Source organism: Bubalus bubalis, chromosome 24, assembly GCF_019923935.1.
Source record: "Bubalus bubalis isolate 160015118507 breed Murrah chromosome 24, NDDB_SH_1, whole genome shotgun sequence".
Lineage (NCBI taxonomy): Eukaryota > Metazoa > Chordata > Mammalia > Artiodactyla > Bovidae > Bubalus > Bubalus bubalis.
Window position 1 is genome coordinate 31786746 of NC_059180.1, and position 23952 is coordinate 31810697.

The 23952-nt window shown below is 44.0% G+C and overlaps 1 protein-coding gene across 7 annotated transcripts in view; it reads left to right on the forward strand.

Annotated features, from left to right (window-relative positions):
• The first annotated feature begins 8507 nt into the window (after positions 1-8507).
• TXNDC11 (thioredoxin domain containing 11) overlaps positions 8508-23952 on the forward strand; it is a 60391-nt gene continuing 44946 nt past the window's right edge. For 2 of the 7 annotated variants that reach the window (XM_025274956.3, XM_044935771.2), the window contains exons 1-4: positions 8509-8910; positions 16469-16685; positions 19846-19943; positions 23677-23806. In XM_025274956.3, coding sequence (XP_025130741.2) covers positions 8666-8910; positions 16469-16685; positions 19846-19943; positions 23677-23806 — 690 coding nt within the window. In that variant the 5' untranslated portion in view covers positions 8509-8665. Of the gene's footprint in view, positions 8911-16468; positions 16686-19845; positions 19944-23676; positions 23807-23952 lie in introns of those variants that run through there. The other 5 variants (XM_044935774.1, XM_044935775.1, XM_044935770.2 and 2 more) reach the window with 4 other exon arrangements.

A 23952-nucleotide genomic window follows, 5' to 3' on the forward strand; every position in this document is an offset into this window, starting at 1 on the left:
TATCTCCTCCAGAGTGGATTTTTTGTTTGTTTCAATGTTTAACAAATGGAGATACAATTTAAAAAACCCCAAATGTTACCATTTCAAAGTAGAAATCCATGGTTTTAGTAGAATCCAAATGTGCTACAATTGCCACAATGAAAAAGTGTTTTACTCCCTGAAAATAAAACCCATACCCTAGTCTACCAGCTCCCTCTGACTTTCAAGCTGTAGGTGACCACTGATCTGTTTTCCTTCTTATTTAAACAAAAAATTTTATTTATTTGGCTGTGCCAGGTTGTGCCATGTGGGATCTAGGTTCCCTGACCAGGGATTGAACCCAGGCTCCCTGCATCTTGAGCTCAGAGTCTTGTCTAGGGTTGTCCTAGACAAGGACAGGGCAGTCCCTAATCTGCTTTCTGCCTGTGCTGGACATTGCATGTAAGTGGACTTATAGAATATGTGGCCTTTTCTGACGCTTCTTTTAGTGAGTGTAATGTTTAAGAGGGCAGCAGAGGATGAGATGATTGGACGGTATCACTGATGCAATGGACATGAGTTTGAGCAAACTCCGGGAGATAGTGAGGGACAGGGAAGCCTGGCTTGCTGCAGTCTGTGGAGGGCATGACTTAGTGACTGAACAATAACAGTGTTTTCAAGGTTCATCTACACTGTGGCATGTTATCAGTATTTCATTCCTTGTAACTGCTGAATAATCCTTCATTTTGCAGATCTGTTACGTTTTGTTTACCCATTCCTCTGCTGATGGGCATTCCAGCTTGTTCCCTCCTTCGGGTTCCTGTGAATAGGTGCCAGGAGCCGGCATATTGCATATTGAGTGCAGCACTTTCCACAGCATCATCTTTCAGGATCTGGAATAGCTCAACTGGAATTCTATCACTGCCGGGAGCCAGCGTGAGGAACTCAGCCCATGGCAAAGGTCATGAGGAAGGAGGCTCGGCATACGCAAAGGCAGGATACGCAAAGGCGGGATCGAGCCTCAGGAGTCCCCCTGGAAATTCTCGAGCATCTACCCCCAAAATCAGAGTCTGCCTACTTTCTGCTTTGTGCTCTCACCTACACCCCTGACTTTACGGGGGGCTGTCCCCGACTACCTCTCTCTGAAAAAAGAGTTAACTTAACAGCTCCAGTTAACAATTCCTGGGTGTGACAGTGTTTCAACCTACAAACTCCTTTGGAAGTCCTCTAGCCTGCCTGAATAGGTTTTTCCGGCCACATGTGATTGCTCAGAGCCTCCCAACTGTGAGAGGCATGAGATGTTCTAAACTGTCTAAACACAGAGTCCTTTGAGCAGTTAAAAGATTGATTAGAAATTGTATTGGTGAAGGGTTTTTCACTTGTTGCCAATGTTTGCTGCTAAGTCTCCATATCCCTTACCTGCTGTGTCCCTGGCAGTGTATTGATTAATATAATTGGTGTAAATAGTAGCTTTAATGTTTGTAACCTGGGACCCTTGAGTTAATTCTTTTTCTTGTTATAGCTCACCACACCTTTGCTCTGTAGGAATGCAACTTTATCTAATGCTTTTGAGGGTGGCGCTTGACTAATCACCTTTAGAGAAAAATAAGTTTTCTGAAGAAAGGGTCTTAAAATGTTAACAGGCCTCCGAGCCAGAAGATGATGCAAATCACCTAAACTTTTGCATATGATGTTTGCAGGAAGAAAGCCTGGCTTACTGCATGACTCTATCCCTTCCCCCATTATCCTCTATGCATAACTTAAGGTATAAAAACTACTTTGAAAAAGAAAGTGCGGGCCTTGTTCACCGAAACTTGGTCTCCCCATGTCGTTCTTTCCCTCACCTTCTGGCTGAATTATTCAGCCTCTTTTCTCCACTGAATTTCCTCACTGAGCTATCCTTTTTCAGCCTCTCTTCTCCACTGAATTTCCTCACTGAGCTATCCTTATTCTATTACTCTTTATATCCTTAATTAAAGTTTAATTAAGCAGTTGTTTCCTGATCCTTGCCGACGCCGTCCCCGCTTCGAATTCCCTGGATCCACTGGGGCTGGACCCCGGCAAATAGGAACATTCATGTGTAAGTTGTGTTGGCCACAATGAGCTGGTCCCATCAGTCCTGAAGAGGTGTTGGGAGGTGGCAGGTAGATTTTCCTCTGCCCAGTTCTCCCGCCCATGTTGGACGTGCCTGGACAGTAGGCCGGGGCTGGAAGTGCTCACCCCTCTCCATCATCCTCACCTTTCTTGGGTCTGCTCTTTGAGGGCTGTTTGCCTTTGACTGAGTTCCAGTGATCCCGACCGGGAAACCGAAGGACAGCATGTTCCCTGGGCAGTTAGTGCGGGTTCAAACACTCCTTAGTTGACCTGTAGAGATGAGACTATGGGTTTTCTGTCAGTACCTGCTGCAAGGGAACAAGGAGCGCCAATTCATGGAAAGCCAACTCTTCGATCTTGATATAAAGTCTCCAAGAAACAGCACCATTGTCCAGCTTTACCTAGTAGGCTCAGGGTGTGGGCTCCCTCCTGCGTTACCTGCCAACTTGTACCTTGCTAGGCACATCCTGTTTACTAAGTAAATGCTTCGAGGCTTTAAAAATTAACAAGCAAAAAAAAATTATCAAGCATTAGATGTTTCATATACACACACACACACACACATATATACACACACACAAATAAATACATGTCTCTGGTAGCTCAGCAGTAAAGAATCTGCCTTCAATGCAGGAGACACGGGTTCAATCCCTGGGTCAGGAAGATTCCCCCCAAAAAGGAAATGGCAACCCACTCCAATATTCTTGCCTGGGACATCCCAAGGACAGGGGAGCCTGGAAGGCTATCCATGAGGCCACAGAGTCGGACATGACTTAGAGACACTAAACAACAACACATGTATACATGTTATATATATGCATATAAGTATATGTGTGTGTATATATACACGCACACATATATACATATACATACAATGGAATATTAACTCAGCCATACAACACAATGGAGTATTACTCAGCCATTAAAAAGAATACATTTGAATCAGTTCTAATGAGGTGGATGAAACTGGAGCCTATTATACAGAGTGAAGTAAGCCACAAAGAAAAACACCAATACAGTATACTAACGCATATATATGGAATTTAGAAAGATGGTAACAATAACCCTGTGTACAAGACAGCAAAAGAGACACTGATGTATAGAACAGTCTTAGGGACTCTGTGGGAGAGGGAAAGGGAGGGAAGATTTGGGAGAATGGCATTGAAACATGTAAAATATCATGTATGAAACGAGTTGCCAGTCCAGGTTCGATGCACGATACTGGATGCCTGGGGCTAGTGCACCCGGACAACCCAGAGGGATGGTATGGGGAGGGAGGAGGGAGGAGGGTTCAGGGTGGGGAACACATGTATACCTGTGGCGGATTCATTTTGATATTTGGCAAAACTAATACAATTATGTAAAGTTTAAAAAAAAAAAAAGTGAAATCTGTAGCAACTTGGATGGACCACAGAATATTATACTTAGTGAAATAAATCAGAAAAAGATACTATATGATATCCATTATATGTAGAATCTAAAAAGAATACAGATGAACCTGTATACAAAACACAAACAGATTCACAAACAGAAAACAAATTATGGTTACTGAAGGAGAGACGGAGGGACAAATTAGGAGTATGGGATCAACAGATACAAATTACTATACATAAAATAGATCGGCAACAAGGATTTACTATACCTTCTACATAGTACAGGGAATTACTGAATATCTTGTAATTACTATACCTTGTATATAGCACAAGGAATTACCTGCTAAGTCTGCTGCTAAGTCGCTTCAGTCATGTCCGACTCTGTATGACCCTGTAGACAGCAGCCTACCAGGCTCCTCCATCCTTGGGATTCTCCAGGCAAGAACGCTGGAGTGGGTTGCCATTTCCTTCTCCAATGCATGAAAGTGAAAAGTGAAAATGAAGTCGCTCAGTCCTGTCTGACTCTTCAAGACCCCATGGACTGCAGCCTACCAGGCTCCTCCGTCCATGGGAGTTTCCAGGCAAGAGTACTGGAGTGGGTTGCCATTGCCTTCTCCGAGGGAATTACCTAATATCATGTAGTAACTTATAATGGGACGTAATCCACAAAACACACTGTGCTGTACATCTGAAACTAACACAATATTGTAAATCAACTATACTTCATTAAAAAAAAATTTGTTGAAACTACAGGATGTAAAATATGGGCTTTCTTGTGCAAGAAACACTGACAGAATACCAAACCAGAGACTCAGATTTAAGGAAGCTGATGAAGGGACAAAGTAGAATAAAATATTTGAAGCAAGTGATTGCATTGCTTTCTGAGTTACCATAGTAACTCACTTTTAAAAATAAGCAAATTTGGCTTAGAAACAATAGTAACAAGACAGAATTTTAAAATTTTGTTTAAAAGACAGAATTATAAAATTTTGGGCAGGGGAAAAGTTATGATTATTTGCACATACACAAAAACAAAGAGCTCTAATTTAAAAAAAAAGTAACAAGTAATTATTTCTCCCCAATTGTAAGACAGGATTAATACCTGGGGAAAATATATGTCCCAGGTGGCAAGGTGGTTAAGAATCAGCCTGCCAACATGGAGACAAAAGAGATATGGGTTTGATCTCTGGGTTGGGAAGATCCCCTGGAGGAGGAAATGGCAACTCACTCCAGTATTCTTGCCTGGAAAATTCCATGGGCAGAGGAGCGTGGCGGGCTACAGTCCATGGGGTCACAAAGAGTCAGACACGGCTGAGCATGCGCACAAAGAAAGAAATACATGGAATCTTCTCCCTGGCCCCTATGCAAACGCCACTACCTTGATCATGGTATGAAAAGTGACCATGAAAGCACAGATACTGGTTGACGTGGACTAGTTAGGGCTGACATGATTTAATGACTGAACAACAAGAACAAACCTTGAAGAGCAGTGCAGCCTGACCCAGATGGCCTGGTGTCATCTGAAATGAATTTCCCATTGTCCATCATTGCCGGAGCAGCAATATCTGGAAACAGAGAGTAAAGGAAACATACTTTGGTCTCCTGGCTTGTAAGACACCACCCTGCACAGCCATAAGATATAGTGGGTCTTATGAAATAGCCCAGAGGCAACAAAACACTTTGAATTTTATCCTGTGCAAAGGACAGGTGTCTTATGAAAGAGTAGGGTGGATTCTGCCCTACTGGCCTACAGTGAATGAGTACCCATGACTTTGGACCGTATTTGTTTTTGTTAGCAATATACTGTGTTAACTCAGATCTAAACAAATCAAGAGCACTAGAAATGGTAAATAAAGTTAACATCTTTTTAAAAAACTAGAAATGCATTTTTAAAAATTTTCTCAGCTTCTTCCAACAATATTATACAAAACATAACATAACACTGGGTTTGTAGTAGATTAAAAAAGAGCAATAATAGCATAAAAATGGAAGGAGGAAATGGAGCTATATTGGAGCAGTTTCCATATCTTACTGGAATTAAGTTAGTGTAAATCAGAAGTAGATTCAGAAAAAAATGTATACTGTAATCTCTGAAGGGCTCAGATGGTAAAGAATCTGCCTGCAATGGGGGAGACCCAGGTTTGATTTCTAGGTCAGGAAGATCCCCTGGAGAAGAGAATGGCTACCCACTACAGTATCCTTGCCTAGAGAATTCCACAGACAGACGAGCATGGTGGGCTACAGTCAGTGGGGTCACAGAGAGTTGGACACGACTGAGCAACTAACGCACAATCCCTAAATGCTGCCGATAAGAATATAAACTGAAAAAAATTAGTTTTAAATCCTTAAAGGAATTAACAGTGTTTTAGAAAAGAGCCACTTAACATAAAGGAAGGAAGTAAAGAGCAAAAAAAAAAAAAAAAGGGATTGTGAGAGGAGATACTTCCCTGGTGGCCCAGTGGCTAAGACTCTGCACTTTCAATGCAGGAGGGCCAGGTTCCATCCCTGGTCAGGGAACTATATCCTGCATGCTGCAACTAAGATCTGGTGCAGCCCAAAAAAACAGTATTAAAAAAAAAAAAAAAAAGATGAGATATACAAACCAAAGAGCAAAATGGCATTCGAACATGAGCTACCAACATGTTGAGCCTCCATGGTGAACAAACTGAATGCTCTGGGCCACTTAGGAACGTGGCCATTCCTAGAGCCCTTTCAGTTCAGTTCAGTTCAGTAACTCAGTCATGTCCAACTCTTTGCAGCCCCATGAATCACAGCACGCCAGGCCTCCCTGTCCATCACCAACTCACGGAGTTCACCCCGACTCATGTCCATCGAGTCAGTGATGCCATCCAGCCATCTCATCCTTTGTCATCCCCTTCTCCTCCTGCCCCCAATCCCTCCCAGCATCAGGGTCTCTTTCAATGAGTCAACTCTTCACATGAGGTGGCCAAAGTATTGGAGTTTTAGCTTTAGCATCATTCCTTCCAATGAACACCCAGGACTGATCTCCTTTAGAATGGACTGGTTGGATCTCCTTGCAGTCCAAGGGACTCTCAAGAGTCTTCTCCAACACCACAGTTCAAAAGCATCAATTCTTCGTTGCTTAGATTTCTTCACAGTCCAACTCTCACATCCATATATGACCACTGGAAAAACCATAGTCTTGACTAAACAGACCTTTGTTGGCAAAGTAATGTCTCTGCTTTTCAATATGCTATCTAGGTTGGTCATAACTTTCCTTCCAAGGAGTAAGCATCTTAATTTCATGGCTGCAATCACTATCTGCAGTGATTTTGGAGCCCAGAAAAATAAAGTCAGCCACTGTTTCCCCATCTATTTCCCATGAAGTGATGGGACCAGATGCCATGATCTTCATTTTCTGAATGTTGAGCTTTAAGCCAACTTTTTCACTCTCCACTTTCACTTTCATCAAGAGGCTTTTGAGTTCCTCTTCACTTTCTGCCATAAGGGTGGTGTCATCTGCATATCTGAGGTTATTGATATTTCTCCCGGCAATCTTGATTCCAGCTTGTGCTTCTTCCAGCCCAGCGTTTCTCATGATGTACTCTGCATAGAAGTTAAATAAGCAGGGTGATAATATACAGCCTTGACATACTCTTTTTCCTATTTGGAACCAGTCTGTTGTTCCATGTCCTGTTCTAACTGTTGCTTCCTGACCTGCATACAGATTTCTCAAGAGGCAGGTCAGGTGGTCTGGTATTCCCATCTCTTTCAGAATTTTCCATAGTTTATTGTGATCCACACAGTCAAAGGCTTTGGCATAGTCAGTAAGAGCCCTTACCTCCCTGGAAACCTTGCACCAGGGTTAGCACGCTGGCTTGTGGCATAGGTGACTTCTTATCGTCTGTTTTTTTTTTTTTTCCTTGTTTTTTTTTTTGTTTTTGTGTGGTATCATACTGCCTTAGTTCTCTCTGCGTTTTATTTACCTGGTTTGTAGTTATTGACAGCAGAAGTCTATCCTAGATCTTTGGCCCCAGCTGTTGGGTAATTACGGACATTCTCTTAGCTCCAGGTACACGTGTCCCAGGTAAACAATCCCAGTCACTCTCAAATCACATTTCATCCTTCTCCGACTTGTCCTTTTTAATCACAAAAACTTATTTAGAAATGACCTAACATTTAGAACATTTGGAGCTCCCCCTGTGGCTCAGCTGGTAAAGAATCCGCCTGCAATGCGGGGAGACCTGGGTTCGATCCCTGGGTTGGGAAGATCCCCTGGAGAAGGGAAACGTTAACCCACTCCAGTATCCTGGCCTGGAGAATTCAAAGGGCTGCATAGTCCATGGGGTCGCAAAGAGTCGGACACGACTGAAAGACTTTCACTTTCATTAACATTTAGAGTCACAAAGGATTTAGAATCGGCAGAGGATCGCTGGAGCGGCTTGTTAACCAAATTGTTTTCGAGTCTACTCCCCTAATGCCTAGTGGACGCGGTCAAGCGGCTTTTCCAAGCCGCTTCGGTTTTCCCATCTCTAAAGTGAGTACCGGATGCACAGACCTTTTTCCCAGGGCCGTGGTGTAGGGACGTGGTACCGTGGCGCACAGCAGTTCACTGTGCAGGAAATGGACACTGGGAGAGAACAGTCCCTAAGACTTATTTAGCACTCACTATGGGCCCAGCACTTTCCATCAAGGACCTCAGGTTAACCTTCAAAGCACCTCTGTGAGGTCAGTACTGATGCCACTGCAATTCCACAGATGTGTCCCAGACACGACTGCTGTCACCATCACAGCTCTTTTAAGTTCCCGGAACCGGGCGGTGACTCTCCGCAGCCCGGGGATGCTTTAGGGCAGCGCTGGGTTTAACCAGCGGTAAGAGCAGCCGGACACCTAGCAGCGGTGCCTGCGCAGACTCAGTGGACGGACGGGCGTAAGCGGGGCGAGCACGTGGCACCGGTGGCGTGCGCACAGTCTCCAGGGACGGGGCGGGGCCTGTGGGACGAACACGCCTCCGCGGCGGCGCTGGTGAGGGATGGGGCCGCGCAGACGCCACGAGCGAGGGGCGTGGCCCTCCGGGGGTAGGGCTTCCGAGTGGTGTCCGGCTCCGCCTTCTGCCCGGAGTGGGCGGGAGCCGCGGAGGCGGCCGGGCTGACGTGGAGGTTCGGGGTTAGCCGGCGCGGCGAGCTGCGGGATTGGGGAGCGACGGGCCGGGCCGGGCCGGGCCTTCGGGCCCTTGGCGGCGGCTACGGCGGTATAAAGCCGGCGACGGGGAGCATGTAATGTCGGAATGCGGAGGCCGCGGCGGCGGCGGCAGCAGCAGCAGCGACGACGCCGAGGACGAGGGCGGCGGCGGCGGCCCCGCGGGCTCCGGCTCCCTCAGCCCGGCCCCGGCTGCGTCCTCGGAGGGCCGGCTCCGCCGCGGGTTGCGCGGCGCCTCTCTCATGGCGCGCCGGCGGCCCGAGCTGCTCTGCGGGGCCGTGGCGCTCGGCTGCGCGCTACTCCTCGCCCTCAAGTTTACCTGCAGGTGAGGCGGCCCGCACCCCACCCCGGCCCGGCGCCCCTCGGCCCGGCCGGCGGCGCGTGACCGGCTTGGGGGCCTCAGAGTCGAGGGTCGAAGCGGCCTCCGGAAGTCGGGCCTGCCTTTGCCCCGGCCGGTGGACTTGACCCTCCCGCCTGCCGCATGCGGCCCTGCCCGCCGCTTTCCCTCCTCGCCGGCCAGCGAGCCCTCAGGGGAGGCTCTGAGGTGCTGCCCGGCGCCCTTCCTACCATTTTCATACCGAGGAAAGGTGGGCCAGGTTCTGATGTGCTTGTCACCTGTTGGGATTTCTTGGGGGTGCATCCGTGACTTTTGCCCATGCTGTAGGACCCTTATTTATCACCCATTTTATTTCCCTATGCCTCGGGTAGGCGTAGACGACCACTAGCGTCCCGGACGTTGAGAATTCATGCACTCATGGATCTAACGATTATTTATCCGCACTTACTGTATGGGGACGGCTCCTCGAGGGTGTGTGATAAATATCAGAAGTCCCTGTTCTCCATTCCAGTGGTTGGTATACAGGCAGTAAACGAGTAACCTTAACATAATCTTAAAAGATTTCAGTAAGTGCTGTGCAGGGAATAGAAGCAATGAGGGTGGAGCCTAAAGACCTTCCCTGGGGAGCTACATAGGAGAATCACCCAAGAAGGGGAAGGGGCTAGCACTGGGGAGATCCGGGGGAGGGGGGATGTCCATGGTAAAGGAAACAGCAGGTGCAAAGGTCCTGGGGCTGGACAAAACTGGTGGACTGGTGTTTTCCTGAAACTGGGAGAAAGGCCTAGGCTGGAGCTAGTGGGTGGGGTGGGGGAGGGAAAGACAGTTAATGTGTCTTGCTTTGGAAAAGGACACCAGTACAAATTTTGCTTTATGTTTTAGCGTGTCTAGTGTGTTTTCGTATTTTAGTGTGTCCACAGTGTATCTCCTGGGACTCTAGTTTATAAATTTGTGGTGCCACTGACCGGCATAGCAGCTACTGGGAAGATTTCAACTTGAAACAATTTTATGGAGTCTGTTTAGGACAATATATGACCCCTGTTGTCAAAGAGATGTCAAAAGATTGGAGATTTTAGTAGAAAGAAGAAACTATAATAATTATTGCTGATGAATTAGGAGATGGGGATTGACATATATACACTGCTGCTGCTGCTGCTAAGTCGCTTCAGTCCTGCCAACTCTGTGCGACCCCATAGACGGCAGCCTACCAGGCTCCCCTATCCCTGGGATTCTCCAGGCAAGAACACTGGAGTGGGTTGCCATTTCCTTCTCCAATGCAGGAAAGAGAAAAGTGAAAGTGAAGTTGCTCAGTTGTGTCCGACTTTTAGCGACCCCATGGACTGCAGCCTACCAGGCTCCTCCGTCCATGGGATTTTCCAGGCAAGAGTACTGGAGTGGGGTGCCATTGCCTTCTCCAATATATACGCTACTATGTATAAAATAGGTAATAATGAGAACCTGTTGTACAGCACAGAGAACTCAACATAATGCTCTCTGGTGACCTAAATGGAAGGGAAATCCAAAAAGGAGGGGATCGTGGATACATATGGGTTTCCCAGGTGGCTCAGTGGTAAAGAATCCACCTGCCAGTGCAAGAGATGCAGAAGATATGGGTTTGATCCCTGGATCAGGAAGATCCCCTGGAGAAGGAAATGGCAACCCACTCCAGTATTCTTGCCTGGAAAATCTATGGACAGAGGAGCCTGGAGGGCTGCAGTCCATGGGGTTGCAGAGAGTTGGACATGACTGAGCGACTGAGCATGTGTGCACACACATGGAAGTATATGTATGGCTGATCCACTTCGCTGTATAGCAGAAACTAACACGACATTGTAAAACAACTATATCCCTAATTGAAAAAAAAAGTCATATAGTAAAAAAACTAAACAAAAAACCTATTGAGCATTTGCCATTGTGCCAGGTGCAGCCTGCCAGCTGGGTTCCTCAGCTTTGGTACTGTTGATATTTTGACTCAGATAATTCTTGTGGTAGCGGGCTGCCTTGTACATTCTGAGGTGTTCAGCGGTATCCCTAGCCTCTACCTACTACCTGCTCTTACCCCCCACCCCCCACAATGTGACAATAAGAAATGTCTCCAGATCGTACCTCATGTCCTCTGGGGAACAGAGTCACCTGTTTGAGAACTACAGATTCCATGAATGCATTTATTTTATTTAACACGTGACCTGAGAGCCTGTTGTGGATCACTTAAGTAACCCAGTAAAGTCTGGAGAGAGACACACACACACACACACACACACACACACACACACACACATACACACACATACACACACATATATATATGTTCTTACCCTTCCAGTTTACACACGAAGGAGTGGAGCTTTGGCCATGTTGCAAAACTTGCCCCAATTCACTTCCACCTAATAAATGGCTGAGCTGGAATTTGAATCCTTTAATGTCAGAAACCAGGCTCTTAACCATGTTCTGTGTCATGTCCTACACAAGGGAATTACACAAAGTATTTTACAAGGTAAAATATGGCAATGTGGTATTCGAGTTCAGATGAGGAAGAGAGGTTCTCTCTCCTCCAAGGGTGGACAGCTTGCTTGCATCAGTTTGTCCATTTATAGCAATAAAGCGTAGTATTTTCTCTGAGAGAACAAGCTTAGTAGATATGAAAGTCCTTTGAGATTTCAGGAAGAAGTGTAAATCCAGTTAATGGAGCAGGCTGAGTAAGATCCCACCTGCTTCAGGCAAGGAGAATGAGCCAGTGAACAGCCTGTTTGCCTGTCCAGCTTCTTTCTGTGCCACAAATTTGATGGTCTTTTAATAGACTCAAATTGATTTTTTTATAATCTCCTTTGATTGAATGGTGTCATGATACTACTTTATTGTTCTACAACTGACTCTGACATTTCTGCCGCTCTTTTCCTATTTTGCTTTTAAGATCTTGTGTGTTAGTGAGGACAGAGGCTTAAAGGAGAGTAGAATTTTTTTTTAAGTTATTTTTTATTAATAGCTACAGACCTGAAATAAGACAACCCCCTTTAGTGTCTTATTGCTTATTTTTTAAAAAAGAAAAAAGGTTGATTTGGGGTTGAAACACTATTAATAATTAGTTGTACATTTCTGAGCACTTAATCTCTGTCCTAGCTGCCTTTCTATGCATTGAATGTCCATGACTTCATCCTTTTCCTTTTACCCTGCTTTGTGGGTGTGTTTTTGTGGGGAAAAAGTTATAAGTATGTCTTTGGGTGTCTCTCTCTCATCTCTGTTGTTCAGTCGCTCCGTCATCTCTGACTTTTTTGGACCTCAGAGACTGCAGCACTCCAGGCTTCCCTGTCCCCCATTATGTCTCTATGTGTATATATTCATTTTGCTTTATTTTGTTTTGTAAGTTCAAAGCTGCCTCAGACCCTCTTTGGAAGGAGGTGTAGAGCGTGATTCTTGTATAGAAATTGGGAGTTGCGACAGGACTTCCTTGTTTGCAATCAGCTCTTTGATTTTTTTGGTACCTGAGACTTTGGCTTCAAAGCTGCAGGAAATCTTTAATCTCCATATAGTTTCTCAAAAACAGTAGCTAATTTAGGAGTTAAATGGCGACTCATGAATGCTTCTGTTGGGGCAGACACATATGGGTTTCTCTGCCCTGGTTAATGTTTGCTTTCTGACGGGCCACGGGCTTGTCTGGCTCGTTTACTTGAGGAGCTGGCTCATCAATAGTACAAGGCTGATGATTGTCCTTTGTTTGATTTGTCACAGACCTGCATTTTCCTTCCGTTTGCATATTTAACTCTTACCACCAAATTTGAAGAGTAGAAAAATAATACCTCCAAGACTTTTGGACTTGCTGAGAATGTGTCAGCTTGCCTCAGGGCTTTCCCTGTGGGTGACTGCCTTCCTGTCACTCACATCTCAGCTTAAAAGACACCACCCTGACCACCACCCCATGGAGGAGCTTCCAGGTGCCCTGCCACATTTCTGTGTTGACTTCTCCAGCGAGCATGTTCATTTTGTATGGTTTTATGTCTCTTTACAGGTTTGCTTGTTTGCATGTCTTCTTCCCTGAGAAAGGAAGCCCCTTGAGAACAGGTCCCTGCTCCTATAGCCTTAGTTCCTATACAGCAGTGCCTGAAGCCCAGAAACATTTGCTCAGTGAACTTTTTTTTTTTGAATTATTGTGTAAGTGACCGAGTTTTTGGGGTTATGAAGATGTTTTACTTAGACAAAGCTCCCTGATTGCAGAGTTAAAATATTAGCATGAGTGTGTAAATTGGAGATTTGCTCTGACTTTTAACAGCGTTACTTTATGATGTTAATAATTTTTGGTTAAAATGGGGAAGCAGTATATTTAAAACTGTCTTAATTCAGGAAGCTGACACCTTCTAGATGTAGAGAAGGGTATGTACTCTTTTCCTCAAACTAAATGATCCAAGGCTCTTAAGAGTAGCTTTGGTCTTGGGTGTTTGTATGATTTCTTTCTTTTTTTTTTTAATTTATGTATTTGTAACTGAAGGATGATTGCTGCACAGTATTGTGTTGCTTTCTGCCCTGCATTAGCATGAATCAGCCACAGGTACACATACGTCCCCTCCCTCTGGCGCCTCCCTCCCGCCTCCCGCCTTGCCCCACGCCTCTGGGCTGTCACAGAGCGCTGGGTTGAGCTCCCTGCATCACACAGCGTTTGCACACTGGCTGTCTATTCTACATACGGTGACACAGGTTTCAGTGTTACTCTCTCAATTCATCCCACCCTCTCCTTCCCCCACTGTGTTCACAAGTGTGTTCTCTATGTCTGTGTCTCCATTGCTGTCTTGCAAACAGGTTCATCAGTACCATCTTTCTAGATTCCATATATATGTATTAATACATAGTATTTGTTTTTTTCTTTCTGACTTGACTTCACTCTGTATTATAGGCTCTAGGTTCATCCACCTCATTAGAACTGACTCAAATGCATTCCTTTTTATGGCTTTGAATAATATTCCATTGTATTACACTACAACTTCTTTACCCATTCATCTGTCAGTGGACATCTAGGTTGCTTCTGTGTCCCATTACTGGGCATACACCCTTGAGAGACCATAGCTGAAAAAGACACATGTATCCCAGTGTTCATTGCAGCACTATTTACAATATCTAGGACATGCAATGGCTTCTCATAGCTCAGTTGGTAAAGAATCTGCCTGCAGTGCCGGAGACCCGGGTTTGATTTCTGGGTGGGAAAGATCCCCTGGAGAAGGAAATGGCAACCCACTCCAGAATTCTTGCCTGGAGAATCTCATGGACAGAGGAGCCTGGCAGGCTATAGTCTGTGGAGTCGCAAGAGTCAGATTCGACTTAGCGACTAAACCACCACCAGGACATGGAAGCAACCCAGATGTCTGATTTCTTTTTTGGTTCTAAGTATCTGTCTGCTGCATATCTCAGAGCTGGCGGCATGTTCCTACCTGTTTCTCCGTCCTTCTACTTTGCTGTATACTGGGAGTTCAAAGTTCATTTGTACACATATAAAGTTAGAACAGAGTAAAGTGGTCCTTAGAATCATTCCTTGTAATGCAAATGGACCTTCTGACATTTTTGATTCAGATTAATAATATATGTCTGTATGGATTTAATTTGCTGTCACATATATTCAAATGCGGTGAGTAGGGTAGGTTTGTTCATTTCACACATTACTGACCTTTGCAGTACTGGGAGTTGCAGATCCAGTGAGGATTTATCAGTGAAAAAAAGAGCCAGGGTTGTTACCCTTATGGAGTTAATAAACAGGTAAATAAGTAAGTCACAGATTATGGTGAGGGCTGTTGAAAGCAACTAATAGGAACCTGAGAGAAAAAAAAAAATTGGGAGACTCGTCAAAGCAGTCCTCACCAAGGAGGTGACCCATCAGCCAAACTTGTTTCTCATCAATGCCATTGTACTATAATTTACGTTTGGTAAAATTCACATATTTTACATACGTAGGTCCATGGCTTTTGGCCAGTGTAGCCACCGCTACCCTTTTAATTCCTTGTCCCCAGAAACTTTCCTCAGCGCTCTCTGCAGTCAGTCTTCCTTGCTCTACTCCCAAGTCCAGACCACTGCTGATGTGATGGATTTTGTTATAGACTAGTTTTGCCTGTTATGGAATTTCATGTCAATGCATTCATATTATATGTATTCTTTAGTGTCTGACTTCTTTCAGTGTATTTTGAAATTCATTCAGTTATAGCATGTATCGGTTTGTTGTCTTTTAAATTACTGAGGAACATTTAATTGTAAGAACACACAAATTAGTTTATCCTTTCACCTAATGATTTATTACAGCTTTTTTTGTGCTTACTTTGTATGTAGTTTATCTTTTCCCATCCCTGTGGCTTCATGCTATGTCTTTATGTTTAAAATGCTTTTAGACAGCATATGGTTGGGTTTTGCTTCATTATCCAGCCTGGCAATCTCTTCCTCTTAATTGGGTGGTTTAGTCCTTTTATATTTAATGTAATTGTTGATATGGTTGGGTTTGTGTTTACCATCTGGCTGTTTGTTTTCCATTTATACTTTCTGGTTTTTCTTCCTCTCGGTCTTTTTTCTGCTCACCTTCCCGCCCCACCCCTCCCCCCCAACCTGGTACCACATGGTCTGCAGGAATCTCAGTTTCCCAACCAGGGACCAAACCCAGGCCCTCAGCAGTTTGAAAGCATGGAGTGTCAACCACCGAACATCTAGGAAATTCCCTCTTTTGGGTTAATTGAATTTTCATAGGGTTCCATTTTTATTTCCTCTCTTGGTTTCTTAGCTAAGCTTCTCTAATGGTTTTATACTCTTTTAATCCAGATGTGTGGACAGCTCAAGAGTGTTCACTGAGGCCCTTTAACCTGGTGGGACACAGCTTCGGCACAGACCTTGTTGTCTTGGCTCTGGCCACTTGTTTAGTTTTATTTTCTTTCTTCCCCTGACCTTCTGTGAATCTTAAGTACATACTTAGGAAACCTGTTTTCCAGTTAAATGGGCAGTTGCTTTGCTATTCATCTTTATTAACCTTTGGATCATGATGCATAATGGAGACATCTACATCATTATTACTTTTACCTGAGTGTCCCAAGTACAGGCCAACCACAGCTAATGAACTTGATGTGAGTGGGCTGTGAGCATTTCCCATGCCTCCTAGTGGCGCCATGCATGCTCCCCCCTCTTGATTTTGAGCAAGCTCACTGGTGGCTCTGAAACCCTGGACATCAGTGGCTTGTGGAGAGCAAGGCTGCAGAGAGATAAGGATGGAGTCTTTTGGGTGGGGGAGGCGAGAGTCCAGATTATTCAAAGACACTCTTCTCCTCTGCTCTCCACTGCCCTCCCACCCCACACCCGGGGCAGACAGTGTTAGAGAATGTTTTTAACATGTCATTGAGTCTTGTCTTGCATTCTCTCAGTCAAATCTTGCCTTCGCTTAGCACAAAGTACTGCTTTTATCCTCCAGGCCAGTGTTTGGGGAAGTCCCTTTTCTTATTTAAGAGAAGACTTTTCTTTTAAGCTTTGTTCTCTTTCTACACAGAGCTGTTGTTAGAAGAAGATAAACTAAACAATCTTGTGTTTGCTCTTTTTTTAGTCGAGCAAAAGATGTGATAATTCCAGCAAAGCCACCTGTCAGCTTTTTCTCCTCGAGGTCTCCGGTTCTTGACCTCTTCCAGGGGCAGCTGGACTACGCAGAGCACATTCGCCGGGATTCGGAGGTGGTGCTGCTATTCTTCTATGCTCCGTGGTGTGGCCAGTCCATCGCCGCCAGGGCTGAAATTGAACAAGCAGCGAGTCGGCTTTCAGACCAGGTAAGGTGGGCATTCAGCCTGACCGTCAGATGACTGGCAGGCCAGGCGCAGGGCAGGTTCTCCCACAGAGACACCTTTCCCAGACGGCTGGTTTTGCCAGGGTGAAGGCCAACAGCCTTATTTCAAGCCTAAATCGTAAAGCCCCTGTGAGCCGAGGCTTTCTGATTGTGCTTGTCATAGTTGGTTAGAGGCAGGAGTGGGAGGAGATGCCACGTTTTCTCATGATGAGGCCAGTGCTCATCTCAGGGTGCCAGGTTGTCTGGTTTCAGTGGGGAGACTGAAAATCCTCATTGAATATACTGTTAACATTTGTTGGTTAGTTATTTTACGTAAGAGAAATTTATGTGTCATGATTACAGTGTTACTAGGCAGACCTTTCAAATACCTAGACCGTAGCTACATTCAACAAATATTTAATGAACGCCACCTTCACGCTTGGTAAGAGGGATATATAGACAATTGATAAATAGGCCTTCTGTCTGGCAGTGGTTTTCAATCCAGTGGATCCCAGTTGACCTTTATGAAACAAGTATTTTTTGATATCCCTTTTTCTGTCCTCAGAAGGTATTCATAGATGATAAAACTCCCCTATACATATAGTTTCAATGTAGCCAATCTAATGCACTAATTGTAACATAAAGATAAGGGGAAAAAGAAAAGTGGTATATAATTAAATGTGTGTTAGTATGTAAGTTGGGGTAAGTTAGGTCCCTGTACCTTTATGTAGAACCACTATGAGTTATAAATGCAGGAACAGTTACAAACGCAGCCTCATAAAGTAGGATATGTTGGCCACACAGGGGCCACGAGGGCATTGCTCTCAGTGACTTGATTTTTCTAAATGGTGAACAGCTCTTGGTAAAGTTCTGAGCCAATGAAAGTCCTTTCTGCCCTCAATTAAACAGATGTTGCCTTCTTGAGAAATTCAGTGAACAGAGAAGCCATGCTTTGGATTGACATATATAAAATGGAGTCAAGATCTGAGTTTAATAATAATAAACAGGTTTCCCTCCACATCAGTGTTTGGCAGGACGTTTAAAATTGCTCTGGGGGATATGGAGGATTGTTCCATGTGCAGAGCAGCTTGGAGCACTGCAGGACATCGGGGCCACGGCCCCTGCCCACCACATGCCCTCTAGCACCCCCTGACCGATGCAGTCAGCCAAAAAGCATCCCACAGGTTTCTAAGAGGCTGCTGTCCAGACCCACTGATCTGGGGTGACTTGTGGCACAGTCCAGTTTCAGAAGTTCATTTGGAACTCTCAGTTGGATTTTCTTAGAAACAATGTTATAAATGTTGGCTAGACTTCCTGCCCAGCCTAGCAAAACCTTTTTAATTAAGTTATACCCCTGAGCTTGATGCTAAGTACTGTATAAATATGTTGATTTTTGTATTGATAGCGTTGATTCTCAGGGGGTTGTGATTTTGTGTTCCAGCTTTGGACCCATGGAATCAATCTATTCCTTGTCTCCCCCCAACCCCCACCCACCCCCCCCCCCCCCCACACCCGCAACTCCCCTTAAGACTGGCTGATAGTAATCAAGCTGGGGACACTTGTGGGAAGAAAACAACCCTAAGGGAGCTCTGGGAGGCAAGCTTAAAGAAGTCACCCCTTTGTCAGTCATTCCTCATTTAGAGCACTTGTGGGAAAATGTGAGAGTCTGTTGTATTTTAGGGTAAGTGTCAACTACTTGTTATATTACTGTCAGCCTAAGGAATATGTCCTTCAGCGTGACCGTAGGGATTGCGTGTTGGTGTGCAGGCCCCTGCTCCTTAGAACAGCCCTGCAAGCTGATGCTGGTTACCCTGAAGCACGACCTTGGGTTTAGAGGGCAGAATAGTTTGTTAAAGGCCACAGGACAAGTGGTGGAGGTTACAGTGCCATCCACAACTGATGCGCTCTGCCTTCTTTCAGAAACAATTTCAGCTCCTTCTAAATTGAGAGCTTATTGTTCTGTGTTCTCAGAAGGGAAAAGGAGTGGATTTATTTGTGAAAACAGGCATAAATTTCTGGAGCCACATTACTTAATAAAATTAGCAAATGTGGTAGATTGTGCCCTTTTTTGAGGCGTCAGCCGTGGTAAAGGTACTGTTATAAAGTATAGGTAGAGTATAAAAGGAGTTCTTGAGAGTTTACATTAAGTTTTGAGCAGTACTGCTCTCTGGTCAGTATAAGGCATCTGAAAGTGACTTTTCATTTGTAGTCTTCATATTTTTCAGTACTTTATTACAAAGATTTTTAAACATATAATAGCAAAGGTGAGCTGTGTCGGCCACTTAACATCTAATAATATTTTATTAGGCTTGTTTTATCATGTATCTGTTCATCTTATCATCCACGTAATCAGTGGTTCTCAACTAGAGGCAGTTTTGTCCTCAGGGGACTTTTGGGACTGTCTGGAGAGGTTTTGGGTTGTCAGTACTAGAGAGGGGAGGCCAGGGATCCTGCCACATCCGACATCCACTGTGTGCCCTCCCCACCCCTGCCCCCAGCAAAAACAAACAGCAGCAAAAAACCTGTATCAGTTCATGCTCAAAGTGTCGGTAGTAGCAAAGGTGAGAAACTGCACCTGTCTAACTATTAATCCATCCCATTTTGGGTACAGTTCAAAGTAAATTTCGGGCACTGGGATACGTCTCCTTAAATACTTCAGCATCTGCCTATAAATACATATTTAATCCATATTTTTGCTATCTGATAGTATATTTTAGAGCATAGTTCTAGTCATCTATTATCTTTATTGGTTTTTAATATCATTATTAAAAACGGTCCTTTGAAATTTTTGTTATGTCAGCTGTAGGTAAGATTGTTTTTATTCTCAGATTCTCAGTTTGACTATCAAAAGACATATCCTACTGGTAAGTTTTAGTATAATCATGCTTAGAAAAAGTTATTTGGTGTCATTCACGTCAGGATTTGAAGCAATTCATTTTCCTCTTGGACCAGACTGCAAAATATTCAGAGTCCCAGCTGGACACTAGAGTCTTTCTTTGTCCTTGTCAGGGTAAATGATGCCCTTCTTTGAATACCCAAAACGATTTTTTTAATGCTTTCTGTTTCAGAGAGGGATTGTTTCATTTCTATTATTTTGTTTTTTTAAATCTTGGTGATTTTTCAGTTGTTATTTATAGTCATTTGAAACCTTCTTTGACTTGCAGGTGTTGTTTGTCGCAATTAACTGTTGGTGGAATCAGGGGAAATGCAGAAAACAGAAACACTTTTTTTATTTTCCTGTAATATATCTGTATCATCGGAGGTAAGAACTTTCAAGTAGTGTTTCTAATCCAATTCAGTTTATCAGTTTCAAAGTGAATTTTTGTTTTATCCTGTTTAAAAGTATCCACTATAGAAAATTGAGAAAATAACAAATAAGCAAAAATAAGTAAATAGAAGGATCTGTGATTTATCAACATCCATAATCACTATGTGTTTTGATCTATATCCTCCTATGACTGTACATATCCACACCCCCCTTTTTTAACTTAAAAAATGGGATCATGTATTGATAGTAGTAATATCTCCTCAACTGCTTTTTTTGTGTGTGAACATTTTTCCATGTCATGACGTATTCAGTAGCATTGTTTTCAATTGTACTGGTTACTCCGCTGTGTGGCTGTATGTTTCAAATATTATAGAAGTGTTTTATGGAATAAAAATGTACTAAAGTCCTTATCCCGTTATCTAGCAGCATAACATAGTCAGGAGGATATCTAACATCTTTTCAAATTGGGAAGAAAAAACTACAAGTCTGCAATCCTATAATGTATCATTCTGAAATCCAGAGAGCTTTGAAGACCTGAGGGAGTTCGATGAACATCATCCCCAAATGCGTTCATCTGGCCTAAAGTACCAGGAGGCCACCTATAGTCTTTGTACCACATCAGGTGCCTCTGTACTCACTTTGCTGCAGGAATACTGGTGTTTGATTTTGGAGAACTGCCCGGGCCTTGCTGCGGGTTGTTTAGTTGCTCAGTTGTGTCCGACTCTTTGTGACTCTGCGGACTCTAGCCCTCCAGCCTCCTCTGTCTATGGGATTATCCCAGCAAGAGTACTGGAGTGGGTTGCCATTTCCTCCTCCAGGGATTGAACCCGTGTCTCCTGTGGCTCCTGCATTGGCAGGTGAATTCTTTACCACTGAGACCCCTGGGAAATCCCGCTGTGGATGTTAGGTCTAAAATCTGACTTGAAGGATTTTGGAGACAGAAGATGAAATTCTGGGCTCTGTTCAGTGTAATTGGCTTGAAGTTTGTTACTGAAGGGTTAAGAAGAGTTGACCAGTAAGAACTTTACTTTTTAGGCTTTATTGCTATGCTGTGCCAAGTCACTTCAGTCGTGTCCGACTCTGTGTGACCCCATAGACGGCAGCCCACCAGGCTCCCCCGTCCCTGGGATTCTCCAGGCAAGAACACTGGAGTGGGTTGCCATTTCCTTCTCCAATGCGTGAAAGTGAAAAGTGAAAGTGAAGTGGCTCAGTCGTGTCCGACTCTTAGCGACCCCATGGACTGCAGCCTAACAGGCTCCTCCGTCCATGGGATTTTCCAGGCAAGAGTACTGGAGTGGGGTGCCATTGCCTTCTCCGTTAGGCTTTATTACCTCCCTCTAAAATTCTTGGGCCTTAATCAGTGCAGATTTATTATAGATATCACCAGACTGTCATGTGTGGATTATCTGTCCCCTTCCAGCACATTCCTGTGTCTCTAACATAAAACTTGTGTGCCTCAGAGTGTTGTTTCTCGGGAGCTATTAAATAGTATTTGGGCAAAAACACACATTCCTTCCCCATCTCCACCCTCAAATTTCCCTTTGGGTATAAACACAGTTTCTCTGAGTAACTTTCTGATGGTCACTTCTTTTTTTTTAAGGTAAGTATGTGGTGTTATATTAATCTTTGAAAGTTCTAAACCTCGGTAATGTGTAATGGGCGATGAGCTTGCCCTGAAGAGATCCCTGTATGTCTTTTTTTGGAAATAGGGTGCAGATGGCTAGCAGGGAGTGTAGGCCTTGCAACGGTGTGTACCCAAGCCCGCTGCCCAGAGGTAGACTTAGCTCGATGTGACATTAAAATCACAAGAGTTCCCTTGAGTTGAGTACAAATGTCGTTTCAGGTTATGTGGGTGTGCAGCGCTGTCTTACACTACTGGTTTTCTTAGTTTTATAGAAAGATTGAAAGGACATGAAAGGAACGTCAGAAATACTTAGTCCAGCCCTCTTAGTTTACAGATGGGGAATCTGAGGCTGCTGTACCTTAAAGTGCCTGCCCCTCATCTTGGCCTGTTAAACCTTTACTTGTTTGAGTTGGTTCAGAACCATTAATACTCATTTCAACATCTAGCATTCGCATTGTACCAAAAAAAAAGTGCTACGGCAGAGACACCCAAAAGGTAGCCTTTTTGTATTCTGTGCTGTTTGTGTAACAGCTTAACTAGTAGTAGCTACCTATAGAAATGAACAGGCTTTCCTGTTTTGTGAGAGCAGACTCCGTTTTTTTGACTTGTTTTATTGCCAGTCACAAAGGCAGTTTAGGAAAGGCTCTGAAGCAGGAAGTAGTTTTCCCAAAACACTGTGCAGAATTCAGCTCCCCTCAGTCAGCTTGTCCGAAAGCAGTGGCCATGGTGTGCTGGCAAAACGTGCTCTACGACCTGCATCTGGGGATCTTCTCATTACACCTGATCCCTGGGACCCTTGTAACACGGAACCTGGGAACCTCAGCAGAGCCTGATTTGCTTGAGTGGACGAGGTTTCCAGGTCCCTTGCTCACTTTCTGCTAAGCAAAATAAGTTATCAGATGATATTTTTGATTTCTTCCTTTAAATTAAGAATTGGTGGTGAATGATGTGGTTGGTGGTGGTAGTAATTTAAAAACAAAATTAGTTAGCAAATGAATTGTAGTAAGTCTTGAATCCATGGAGTCGCTGGCCCAGTGTCTCCGCTGTGTGTGTAGATGCTATTTTTACCTCTTGCTGCTGATGTTCCTCTGTCTGCTGTCACATTCTGCAGTGCACACTGAAGATTGTTTATGTCAGCACATTATATGTATGTGTATGTGTATTAATTTCTGTTATATATTAATATTGTGATCCCCATTTACGTAGTTCTTCTCTATGCTCTGTTGTTGCTGTTAACAGGACGCTTGGTGTCAGTTTCTATTCAGAGAGAAGAATGGGTATAGATCTGCTGAATTTCGCCATACTCCCCCATCCTTGCCACATACCATCCAATTATATTTGAGCAATGTCTGTTGTGCAAGAGTGAAGAAAGCCCTGTGAGCATTCTGATTAGCTTAGGAGGATAACTCGGTGTTGGCAGTATTGCTTATCGGTACTAAATCAAATTCCTGTGTGTCCCCAAGCACAACTGCCTGGGAAAACAGGGAAGATCATTTGTACAGTTCCCTGACTTCATATCTTCATATGATTTTTTGTTGTAATAAAGTTTTAAGTAGGTTTAAGGTTTATTTAGTGATCCTTTGTGTAAGTGCCTCTGAGAATATTTAATGACTACTTTGTAGTAGGCCAAGGACCAACTGCTCAACTTGTTCCTTATTTCACGTTGTCTTGAAAAGGAAAGTGTACCCCTTCCCCCGCCTTCCTCCCCTCCCCCACCCCGCAGGAGAATTGTGTAAAGATCCTGGAATCCTTTGGCATTTGGTCAGTTTTCAGAGTTGCCTGTTTATTGTTTTTTATAGAAATGTTACTGTGAGAATTATTTTTTTTTCAGAGACTAGAATGAACTTTGCTCTGAAATTCAGTTTGCAGAAGTCATTTCATATTAAAAAGTAATGGCCAGTTGTACCTCCCCTCACATAAAATGCTTGCTCTTAATTAGGCCTCCAGTTACCCTCTTGAGACAAGGAAGGCTACTGACATATGAACCAGTTGGGATCCTAAAACAAGACATTTTCATTTTGTGGTGTTGATGATTTCAGTTATATATTACAGGTTTAATGCATGGTGTATTTTTATTTTTTATTTTTATTTTTTTGGTACTAGTTTTGGACCAATCGAATACAAAGGCCCCATGAGTGCTGTTTACATTGAGAAGTTTGTCCGCCGAGTGATGAAACCACTTCTCTACATCCCATCTCAATCAGAATTACTAGATTTTCTCTCAAACTACGAGGTACCTGTCTTTCCTGTCTTCTCCCATTTCCTTAGGCTTCACTGGGTTGCATTGGATTGTTTTTATTAGAAGAGTCTTTATACCTCCTGATTTGCAGCAATTAAAAGATCACATTATAGGTAAGCCCCAACTAAATACTTTTGGAG